Below are 12,350 nucleotides of genomic sequence, written 5' to 3'. Positions count from 1 at the left end.
AATTTCTCAAAAGTAAGCCGCTGAATTATTTGATAACTTTTAATTATGGTCTTTAGACATTTATTTTTTCAATTAAGTCCTTAACTTCTATTTATATTTTAATTGATCACTTCACTTAGTTCAAAGTGCACTCCAAACAAAGTTTTAGGTTGTGTTTAGATTGGGGGAGGATTTGAGATAGTGGATTTGGAATGATTTGAGAGGAAAGTTTAAAAAAGTTGGAACTAACTAAAAATACGTTTCATAATATATATATATATGCTATTTTTTAGTTAGTTCCAACTTTTTTAAACTTTCCTCTCAAATCATTCCAAATCCACTAAAATAATATATATATATATTAATTATGAATGGTGATTTGAAAAGTTAAATAAATTTGAAGTAAAACTTTAATCATAACTTAACCTTTTAAAATCAATCTATAAGTGGGTTTACATCTACAAATATATTATGAAACGTATTTTTAGTTGACGTGAGATCTCCAATATTACATTGTATATTTACATTAAATAACATTTTTTTCAAGTTATTCTATTTAAAATTAAACAAGTGATTATACGTAATTCATTAATATATTAATGTTTAAACTAATCTGATTTGATGGTTTAAATTAAGTTTTTTTAACAATACATTTTAATGTTTTTAGTGTAATAATATTGTTGGATACTGAATTATTTGTCAAGTTCCATAGTAATCCTAAAGATAAAATTTTATATAAGAAAAAAATGATAAAAATTATTTTATTATTTCTATTATTATTATATTATTGATAAACACTGTGGGGCCAAGCGTCCTTGTGATTCTGTTATACTTTCTAGTGGGGGAAGTTAGGCGAACTAGTTGATGCCCCTACTCAATTCGACCCTCATGTCTGTTATAAAACACACGCATTCTACAGTTTTCGTGTCTGTTTTTTTCAAACTTTTTAAACAACTTTTAGATCGCTTTAACATTCTTATCATGTGCTCCTTCTCAAATTTCAACACACATCACACAAGGATGTCTGAATATCTACAACCTATACAATAAAAAATCTTCCATCGTTTTTTTTTAACAACTTTTGGTGTGATTAAGATTAAACATTTTTCGTCGATTGTAATAAATTTTACAAATTAACACTTTTCTTTAATATCCTTACGTTTTTCTGTCAATTTGAACTAGCTTCTAACTTTTACGAGCTTTGATAGGTAATTTGAGATAAGTTTTTTATTTATAATTTTGAAATGAATTTATATACACGGCCAATTATTGTCAATTAAATGCAAAATAACCTATAAAAGTTTATATTACAAGCTGTTCTAGCAAAGGCCGATCCGTTACATTTACAGCTCCGCGAACTTTTGACAAATCCAACATGCACGTCAAATCTCATATTAACGATATAATCCTATTAGAAGACGCAAAACAGGATTAAATGATCATTGGACCTACATTAACTTTTTCGACAGAATAAGGTCAGTATAAATAAGAGAAGACCTTAAGGTAATGGTTGTTTGAAATTTAAATTGAACCAATTAAATTTATCTTATCTAACTTGAGCATTGAAGTATCATTGTAGATATTTCTCTCGAATTTATAAGGAAGACAGTTGAAATAGAATAAAAGACAGAAACAGTTCAATAAGGTCTCGGATAAGTTGTAAGATCACAACTGTTTTATTTATTTGTGATCATTGTAAATCACAATTTTTGACACGTAAACATTTGCATTAATTTGTTGTTTGGTGTGACAGAAAGTTGGTTCAAATGAACATGGTTATCTCATTTTCTTCAAATTTCAATTTTTTCACGAGGGTTGATCTATGATTTATCCTATGTCTGTCCAATGAAAATGGAAGACAATAACTAGATGAGAAAGCATGTTGAAGTTACTACTTAAAGTCAATACAATTTTTTGCTTATGTTGTTCCATTTGTCCCCTGCTTGACCTTGATAGAATAGACGAACTTTCCCCTTGTGGTCATCATTCTTTTGTCATTATAAGCTCTACCAATAACGTCTTTGTTGTATATAACTTTTTCTTATTCATCATAACTTGCAAAATCGTTGCTTGAAAATGGAAACCTCACTGCCTCTAGCCACTGATAGCTTCTCATATGGTTGGTTATCAAACTGCAAACCCTTTGCAAATGAGCCTCTAAGAGAATCTACCCACAATTCCCCATTAAAGGAAGAATGGGAAAACTTCAATTTTGATATTTCCTTCACTCACTCCCCTTCTGTTCTTGCTCATGCTGATGAACTTTTCTCCAATGGCCTCATCAAACCACTCTTTGTTGGCCCTTCCAAGTTAGACTCCTGCAGAACCACCCTAGACTCCACATGCCAATCCAAGCCTATTTCTTCCTTTTTATCCAGAATTGTTTCTCCAAGAACTGTGCAAATTCATCATGGTTTTCTCACAAAGTGGAAAAGCTCTACATGTAGAACCTTGAGAAGCCTTTCTAGGTATGTCAACCAACTATGCCAGAGAGCTGGAAGCTCAAGGAAAAGTCCTAAAGTTGATGATTTTGACAAGGAAGAGTGGCTTGTTAATAGCTGGAGCAGTTCACACCAAGCATCTCCAAAATCAAGCACTGTCAATCCAATTGGAGCTTTGCATGATCATGATAACTCAATATATGAAGCAGTCCTCCACTGCAAAAGATCAATAGGTCTGTCTGGTCATACTTTTCCCTGTGTTTCTTCTTCTTTTTTCAATTTTAGTGTATGATTTGTTAACTTCTTTCCTATTTTTCAGAAAGATGACCCTTCCTCAATAAAGAGAAGATGATCTGAAATGGGTGGTAGCTGATTAAGCATGTCAACTGGTTCTTTGCATCATTCCTCTCTTGTTCACACTTGAGTCTTGTTTTTATTTCTTTGCTTGAAAAGAAGAGGTGCCATCACAGATACCAGCTGCAGGTTTTATAATACCAAATTTCAGAAAATGTTGGATTTGATCCTACTGCTTCATGGTTTTGTACAGATATATGATAGCACAAACTGTGTTGTATTCATATATTTAAGAGAGATAACACTGCTTTTGTTCTTCCCTCTTTCTCATTGATCTCTTTAAATGTCAATAAAATTTAGCTCGGAGGTTTTGCTGCAAAGTGTTTCTGAGAACAAAGTTACTTCACAGGCCTTGAACATAGCTATGTCTAAATTGTGAATGTTCACAAGAGCATGTAAGAGAAATACATTTTTATTTCAGTAAGAGCTATGAGAAATAACAAGTTGTGGATGGAGATTTTTTTTCAATATATTTCATTATAAGCAATTTTGAAAGAAGAGTATAAAAAAAATAAACTTTTTAATTTATAAAAAACTAATACCTCATTATTTAAAATTTATTTTTTTAACTTACGTATAAGCTATTTTAATTTTTAAAAATTTATTTCATTTTTTTTCTCATAAATACTTATTAGAAATTAACCAAAATAGAGTCTGACAGAATAAAATAAATTCTCAAAACTCTTTACATTTCTCTCCCTTCACTGCTATTTTTCCTTTTAAATGTCACTCATTATTTCTTTGGAAACCTCTTGTGTTTATACATGCTTATACAGAGTACAAAAAATTATTAAATAGTTAAAATTAATTTTATTGAAATTTAAATTTGAGTATTCATAAAAAAAAATCCATAGTTGATGGAATAATCTTAAATCCTGCAGTTTCATTCTTTGTTTTGTTTGTGATATTTGTTGGCTCCTCCTAATCTATGATGAATAGCTAGAAAGTAACTTGATTTATCACTTTGCATCTCTCCAACTCCTTCAAAGTGTGGGTAGGGTGAGTGAGGACAATATGTCGCTGCATTCTATGCAAATTCTTGTGCTCACACAAACACTACCCATCTCACTCACTCCTATCCTTTCTACAAAACACTTCAAATAATCTTTTCTTTTTCCTCTCTTCAAAATTGACACCTCATTAAAAATCTTTCACAAACTTAAATCTTATTTAATTGAATAGATAATTACATATTCTTCTTACCATAATGGAACGTTTTTCTACCGCGATGGAAGGATGTGATTTGTCTTACAAGTCGAATTATGATTTCAGAAATGATTTATTGAAGATGATGAGGGGAGATTTATCTGCAGAAGATTCTCTGAAGCTTAAGTCGGTAAAAATAAGAAATTATAAACCAATAGTCACTCTGGCATTTTAATTGTTTCACACCTAATTCTTGAGCAAGTTTCAGCCCACCAATTAGAGTTGCATACTCTCTTTTTTTGTTGGATATATCAAAAGTGAAGCGGATGGCTTGCTCAAGGATGATATTATCTAGACCCTCAAGGATTATACTAACCTCATTGCCTCATTTCCTTATGAACCCAAACAACGAGCTTAAACACACTTTTCAACTCGTCAATTTGTGAATTTATATCGTGCAAATGTTTTTTCCTTGTATAACTTGAGTTTCCTCCTCCAAAAAATCTTTCTAGTATAGTGTTGATCGTCCCTCTGTCTGTCGCTATTTAGATTTTGTCAAGGTTTCTTCCTCTATTCTTGCTCAGGCTTTGGAGTCACTTGGTCCTGGTGATTTTTCTTTTGTCTACCATGGAAACCACCTCCTAGATAATAACATCTCAACTAATGTTCAAAGGAGTGTAACTATCGTACTTACTAACATACCTTCTCATAAAGGCTTTTGTGGTATTTAGGACAGAGGTAGAAACAACTTTTTTCGTCTTTTGACTCATGCCAGAGTTCTCCTCTCTCCTGATATATCATGATGCTCCATGTGAAGCTCGTCCATGTTGGTTGGTGGGTCAACATAGAATTTGTTGATATTTATTGTTTAGCAGTTAAATTAAAATGATTCCATCATAGACCGTCTAACCAATGATAGGTTGTCTAACACCAAAGAGATGATAGTATAGATAGGTCAGATGATCCCAAGTCATCTTCTAACGAATTCAATAGTGAATCAATCAATCAATTTTCAAAACTTATCTACAAGCAAAAGGTTAGAAATAACAATAAAGATAAAACAAAGTTTGATATTGTTATGCAGAAAATTAAGATTGGCGATTATAAAATAGTAAAGAAAGCATGTTAACTCTCAAGTTCATTCTGTAGTAAAATCTTCATTGATTATCTTAAGATTTCACTCTTTCAATTCTCACATAGATGTCAAACTTAATCAAACAAGCGTTAGTCAAATTCAACAAAATATTATCAGCAAAATAAGTATCTACTAACGTATTCAATATCTCACTTGTCTCTGAGCATATTCTCGTGAGATGTTTATCTTTTGCCTCTTGAACTAAGTGAACAAGAGATTGGTTAGAGTTAAGTGAACTAACTAAGAGTTTTAATTAAAGGAGAAAATTGAATTCTTAACAAGAGTTCAAAAATAATTCCTTAAAAAAACTAGAATTCAAAAAGATTAGACCTTCTAACACAAACTACTATAGACAATTTTAAGAATAAAACTTTATTGAACAAAAGCCTCAGCATTCATTGCAAAATCACAAGAGAATTAACCCAAAGGAGTTTAGCCTTCCATGTGCAGGCAAAACGAAATAATTACAAAGGAAAAATAAATTTAGGTTTAAGAGAGTTATTAAGCTATGAAACTTGATGCAAACGTGATGCAAAAAGCAATAATTGTTCTTCCTCATAATTCACTTTTATAATTTTCTTTTCTTTGCACAAAATCACATTTAAAATCTTATTTAAAATCTGCCTCAGGATATTATTTTACAATTATTAAATATTTTCTTTCTCAATTTCAAATTATCAAGTAAATATCTTCTTTCTTGTTCAGCTTCAGATCTCATTCTCACTTCTCTTCCAAATATTTTGTTTCCAAACTCGATTCAGATTTGCATATTGATTATAAGTAAACTTAGCACTCTTGCAAGATATATATGCAAAAGATTTACTTATTATTTTCATTATTATATCATTTACAATTTTTTGTCTTAAATTATTTTTTCAATAATTTTAAAGAAATAAGTAAATTAGGAAAACTCAAATAAACATTAACACTTCTTCGTCTTTAAGTTTAATCTTACTTCACAAATAAAACGATAGATAACTATTTTATAGTATTTAATGGTGATATATAATTCATATTTCCACATGATATAGACAATCTACATTTCAAAACTACATAAAACAAGCACACTTGTAGCATTTGTATTATGCATGTAATCCCAATCATTCACGTGAAGTCCACGTGCATGGTTAGCAAAGTAGTGACTAAACCATCATAAAGGTACTATTCGTGTGGAAATAATTCTCTTCTACAAGCATCAACACCTCAGCTCCTGTAAGGTCACATTTGAATTGAAAAATCAAAGTTGGGACCCAAAGAAGAAAGTATTCATAGATGTGAGCCTTTCCTCCTTTGATTTTTTAAATTATATAATAATAATATTTAATTATTATTTATTTTTTCAACATAATATATTTTTTTGTCACAAAAACAATTGTAGTATTTTATTATTTGTAAATGAATTTAATTATAAGTTACTTTTTAAAAAAAATATTTTATAGTATTATTGTTACATTAAAGATAATTTTAATTTATAGTTAAAAAAATTATTTACAATTTTTATTTGGGGAAATAAAAACATTGTAATGGATTAAATTTATGTTAGGTTGAATATCACTTTTTGTCTGCTCCTCACATAGAGTGAGAACATCTCTAAACACTAAACCAGATGTCCTTTTATATCATATCATGGTTAATATTATTATTATTTAAATTTGGTTTCATGGAAATATTATATATAGTTGATAACTTAAATTTGGTTAACAACTATTTTATATCCTATCATATTATTTTTATCCTCTCAACAATTATAAAATATTTTATTTATTATGAAATAGAAATGTTTGGCATAAATTTAAAGCTTAGCAACTATATCTTGGTTCTGTGGCTGAGTAGTTCTTGCAAGTCATGTCATTATTGTGTTACCAAGTTGGGACAAACAATGCTTAGATGCTTATATGGCTTACACAATTAAACTACTCCAATACGACAAGCAGGTGTAAGAGAATGTTCTGGATTATAAGCTCTGTGATTGTGCAACAATTTTCACAACAATGTGTTCATATATTTTCATGTTCATGTCGGCTCTATGGTTTCATTTTGGGTCATGTGTTTCACCTTTTCTTGCTCTCTTATGTCCACATCTTCTTTCTTTCCTTCTCTGTTTTTTCTTCACAGTAAGAAATGAGGTAATTAGGTATATGGATTTTAAAACTAATGAAATAAGAAAAAAAAAATAATTGATGTTTTACAATATATAAGGTTTTGAATAATAAATATGATTTATATGACAATGTTTGTTTGAGAGACACTAATGTAGCTAAACTATTCTAATGAAAACATATTCTACGGTTATAAATATTTATTCTAGACTCATTCCTGGAACAGAAGCTACTTGTATTTTGTTATGGGATTTTATCTTATTCTTTTATATAGATTGAACAACTAATTTTGTTGTGTCCTTATTCATTAAAAATAAACATTTTTCGTTGCCGTTATTTTCACAAAAACATTTTAAAATTGTTCATTAAAAGTTTTGGGAGAAATTTTGTAACGAAGTGTGATGTAGTGACACAAAATTAGTGTAACGAATATGAGTTTGTCTGAGATTGTAATATTATCTTTGTTATCACAAAATCTTATTTTCTCATTATAATCATTATTAAGGAAGTAACATTTTGTTTTGTCACTAATTATGATGGAAAGATTCATCACAAAATGAAAATCGCTTTAGTAAATAAAAAATTACTTAAAGTGATTCTGTATAAAATGAAAAATACATGGATTAAAATGGGAGCACTTTGTTGCAGGCGATAATATTTGTTACTTATAGAGAAGCTAAAACATTTTACTTTAGATTATTTTCACTGCTATGACACACTTAAGCAAATGACTCACAAATTTGGTCATCATTTGAAACTCTCAAGCGAGTATGTTAAATGATGTTACTCTTAATTAGTGTACAATGATTTGAAGTGACGTTCATGAATTTGGTCGCTTTAAATAAATAAATGTCGTTGAAGTGAATACATCAAATAGTATCACTTACAATGAGTATGTAACGTTTGAAGAAATGTTTGTGGGTTTAGTTGCTTAAGTGTAGTATATGTTCACTTATACATTGAATATTCACTCAAAGCTTGTTAATTTTCTATTTAAATATGCAATAAAAATATGATTTAAGAGAGTTTAAATTTTAGCTTAAGCAAATAAATTCAAATTTAAATAAAGCACCACAAGAATTCTAAACAATAGTATTGCAATAATAAAATACAGTACATGCATATTTTATCATTTTTATTGTAATATTAAAATTATTGTTATATTTTTAAGTTGAGTAGAGATTTATTTATTTTGGGAGTGAGTGGAATAACTGAGTCTTAGTCTTAGACTTATGTACCGTCGGTATCTATGATTAAGTACCTCACGAGTGGCACGACCTAAACCATCCATGAATAGATTTGAACACCCATCGAGAAACTGAGAACCATCCATTCGTACAACGTCATTAACGTAATCATTGTACGGAAAGTCATCTTAACACTAAGATTAGTTCGGTAACTTGTGCTAAAACATGCTCAATACTAGAGGCTCACTATGATCCTATAAGTATACACTTCAGGATAAGGCAAAGGTCCACATTCAATAACATTTATTACTCTCAATCGTTAGATTCTGAATACTAACTTAAGCATTGATAAGTGTCACATTTCAGTAATATTTCATATGAAAATACAGACATTTATGGATATTTATTGATAAAATAAATATAACTTAACCCTTAATTTATGAATTTAAATATTTTTACATATTTTTATTATTATAATATGAATAAGAAGGACTTATTCTCAAATTTGTGTTAATTTCAAGATTCTAATAAAAAATGGAGATCAAAGGGCAAAATGTGAATATACAAGACAAAAAAGGAAAGTTGGAACGCTCTAACACTCACTCAAACTCGCCTAAGCCAGAAGCCTCCCAGAGGATCTCGCCCAAGCGAGCCCAATCTCGCCCAAGTGAGCCCAATCTTGCCTAGTGAGATCATTCTAGAGACGTTGGGCTTGTTTTCGTCCAACTCGCCCAGGCGAGAAGTCACTTAGAGGAGGCAATCGTCAAGGAGAAACATCCATGCATCTTCTTTTCTTGCTTTCCATGCCTATAATGGTCAACATGAGTGGCTAATTATACTGTTTGGGATTGGGAGTAATATGTTCAAACTCTTATGTATTGAGGTGATATTTTAATATAATATTATGTTCTTGATTGATGATTGGTATTGTCATTTTATTCGTAAAGCTTGTTTACCATGACTTTGATCATTAGATTTGACTGAAAAGTACTTATAAGTTTCTGACCTAAATGATAATGCTTAACATATTCGAATGTTATGAATAAATTTGAAATGTTAATTGATATCAACATTTAATCATAATGATAAAGAGTTTTTATAAATATGCAATGAATCGATATTTAGGAGACTCTCTTAATAATTTTATACGAACATCAATATCAATCAAAATACAAAAGAATAAGAAGGATGAACCTCAATCCCAATTTTTCCTCACATTTAATAATAGAAACTGAAAACACTTCTTATGTAACATATTAAAATATGTTTTCAGCATATTTTCCAAAAAGATAAAAATCTATAAGTGTTAATCAATTGTTTTTCAAAAATAACAATTAAAAACCAGTTGTAAAAAACGTTTTAACTAATTCAAAAAAAAATTATTGGATTCATCATCTCATAAAACAAAAGATAATTCACAGACACAAGACAACACAAAAAACTTGACTACCTAGACACGTAAGGCAGAATGTCTTTATCAAGGCTTCATCAAACACATAGGTTGGATTTTTTAGATGTCCAACACCCCCCCCCCCCCCCCCCCCCCCCCCCCCCCCATACTCACTTTGGAAATGAACTTGCATATGAGATTGTTTTTTTGTTCTTGAAAGTAACTTAAAAATTGGTAGTATGCTTCTCCTAGGTTCTCCACCAAGAACTTTTTTGGAATTGGATACCTATCAAGTTTCTCTCCTGAAACTTAGGAAAAAGTTTTTTAAAAAAAATATGAGTCTGGCACTAGAAAATGCTTTCATCACTACACCAACAAAACATCTTTCAATCATTAAGGAAGTAAAATAATTTTGATTCATCTCATACCTCAACAAGTGAGAGGGGGTGAAATAAATAAAAAAAATTGAACAAGAAAAAAAATAAAGAAAAGTCCAAACAACCTAGAAAGGAAACTTCTTGAAAGGTATGCATGCTTCTGAACTCTTCTTTTGAAAAAAAAAAATTATCTTTACAAAAATCCTAAAAACAACACTTTGTAGTGATATTGCTTGACTTGGGCAATTGACAACACAAAGTGAACAAAAATATTTTAAGAAAAGGCCCAACCTTTTTTTATATTTTTTTTTTTTGCAAAAACAAATGGCCTTGTTTTGATATTTTCTTTAAATACCTTTGTATTTTAATACTATTTGTTATGTTTTTTACATGGATCTATGATCCTGGAGGAAATAACACAAAATTAATAAATAAAGGTGGCAGTCCCTAAGCATCATTCAGATTTGAGGACAAATCTTTCTCAAGAGAGAGGGTCTGATGGAGGACCATCCAGCCACCACACTTTGGGCTAAGAATAATGGAGAAGATTGAGCTTTGTTGGTGGAAGAATCCACATCTGAAGAATTTGTTTCCTTCTTCTTAGCTTTGTAAAAATGTATAGGAGTAGTTGTTGTAAAAAAAAATAGAGTGGAAAAATGTATTGGAATTAGGAATTTTGTTGTGTAGAAAAAATAAGGGCACAAGTGGGTTTAACTTGGGTCTTATTAAGGTTTGACTAGGAGGCAAAATCCTAATTTCAGAGTCAAAGTGCAGCTCTCTCCATTAGAGAAGTCAAAGAGTGAAACACGACCCACTACCCACTCACACAATTAAGCAACAAGTGGAGAAGCATTGAGCTTATAAACACTTGGAAAATCAAAGAATATAGCAATATGAGACCTGCATTACATAGGGTGACGAAAATTAATATACAGTTGCACTTTGGACAATTAGTGCCACATCACCTAGACCATTATGTGTTACATACAAGGAATATGCAAGTCACATACAAACAAAAATTGCAAAGAACTATACAATCTATCAACTTTTGAGTGTCTAGTCTTTCAAGTTATGTGATAACATTTTGTAAATTCTTCACTTTGTGAAATTATACATTTGTGAGCTTAATTTGTGCTCACTCTGAGAGTGTTGTCTTTTTCTTTGAGAGTTCTCAGTATCTGGAAGAGATTCATAAGGATAACATGGAGAGGTTTGTGAACCAAAGAGGTTTATGCACTCATGATAACCTAGAGAGATTTTTGTACTCAATGTAATCAAATTTCTTGATTATTGGAACTTATTAAGCAACCTACTTAAGAAAGACTAGATGTAGTTCAAATTTTGTTTTAACCATTATTGCTTTTTTGTTTCTCTTGTTCTTGCTAGACGATTGAGTTTTTCAGTAGTGGACGATTTGTTAATCTTATAGTTTTATCCAATGTGAATTGAGTCTCTCGCTCCATAAACTCCCTCCCCCAACCTTTTAGAATCAAGTGTTTCTATAGTTGGTATTAGAGTTGACCTCTGGGTGAGTTCTTAACAATACTAGAGGAAAAAAATCCTTGTTATTTCTATGGACTTCAATGCTTTGTTTGGATTAGGGAGCGAAAAGGAGTGAGTGGGTTTGAGATGATTTGAAGGGAAAGTGTAAAGAAATTCAAGGTATTTGGATTAAGGTAAATAGAGTGGAAAGTGTGGGGAAAGTTTATAAAAGTTTGTGAATGATGTGATGAGTGTGATTGAATTATATATTTTTTAATTGATAAAAATGTAAGTTTACAAATTTCTCCTTATATTTAAAATTAGTTAAAAATTAATTTGATATATTTATTTATAAATTATAATTATTTTTAATTAAAATATTTATAATTATAAATATTTGTAAAAGAATATTTTTATATTAAATAACATTATTATTTTTATCTTTACTTTTTTTAATTAATATAATTACTACATAAATATATTTTTTAATCATTAAAAAATATATTTATTTTTATTATTATTTATATTTATAATTTATTATATATAATATGATTAATTATGTTTTTTATAATAATTATTTTTTTATAATGTTTATATTTTAAATAAAAATAATAGTAATTTAAGTTTAAAATAAAAAAGGTAAAAAAGTAAATTAAAATTAATTAATTAAATATATATATATATACAAATTTCTTTTGCGAAAAAAGTTTTGCATGGAATTTTTTTTTTATTTGCGTGCCTTTTTTTGTTTTTATTAGGT

General features: G+C 29.5%; 1 protein-coding gene across 1 annotated transcript; it reads left to right on the top strand.

The window, feature by feature from the left end:
• Positions 1-2,001: 2,001 nt before the first annotated feature.
• On the top strand, positions 2,002-3,094 carry LOC137806438 (putative membrane-associated kinase regulator 6). The gene is made up of 2 exons (XM_068606559.2): positions 2,002-2,653; positions 2,740-3,094. Exons 1-2 carry the CDS (start codon positions 2,056-2,058, stop codon positions 2,745-2,747), a joined length of 606 nt encoding a protein of 201 aa, XP_068462660.2. The 5' UTR covers positions 2,002-2,055; the 3' UTR covers positions 2,748-3,094.
• The last annotated feature ends 9,256 nt before the right edge of the window (positions 3,095-12,350 follow it).

The sequence above is a fragment of the Phaseolus vulgaris genome, chromosome 3 (genome assembly GCF_051622355.1).
Source record: "Phaseolus vulgaris cultivar YP4 chromosome 3, ASM5162235v1, whole genome shotgun sequence".
Classification (NCBI taxonomy): Eukaryota; Viridiplantae; Streptophyta; class Magnoliopsida; order Fabales; family Fabaceae; genus Phaseolus; species Phaseolus vulgaris.
The sequence above is the reverse complement of the archived record's forward strand: the minus strand, read 5'-3'. Positions and strand labels throughout refer to the sequence as shown.

What these genes read in the sequence shown, in the direction of transcription:
- LOC137806438 (XM_068606559.2), top strand. Translation starts at nt 2,056, where the DNA reads ATGGAAACCTCACTGCCTCTAGCCACTGATAGCTTCTCATATGGTTGG.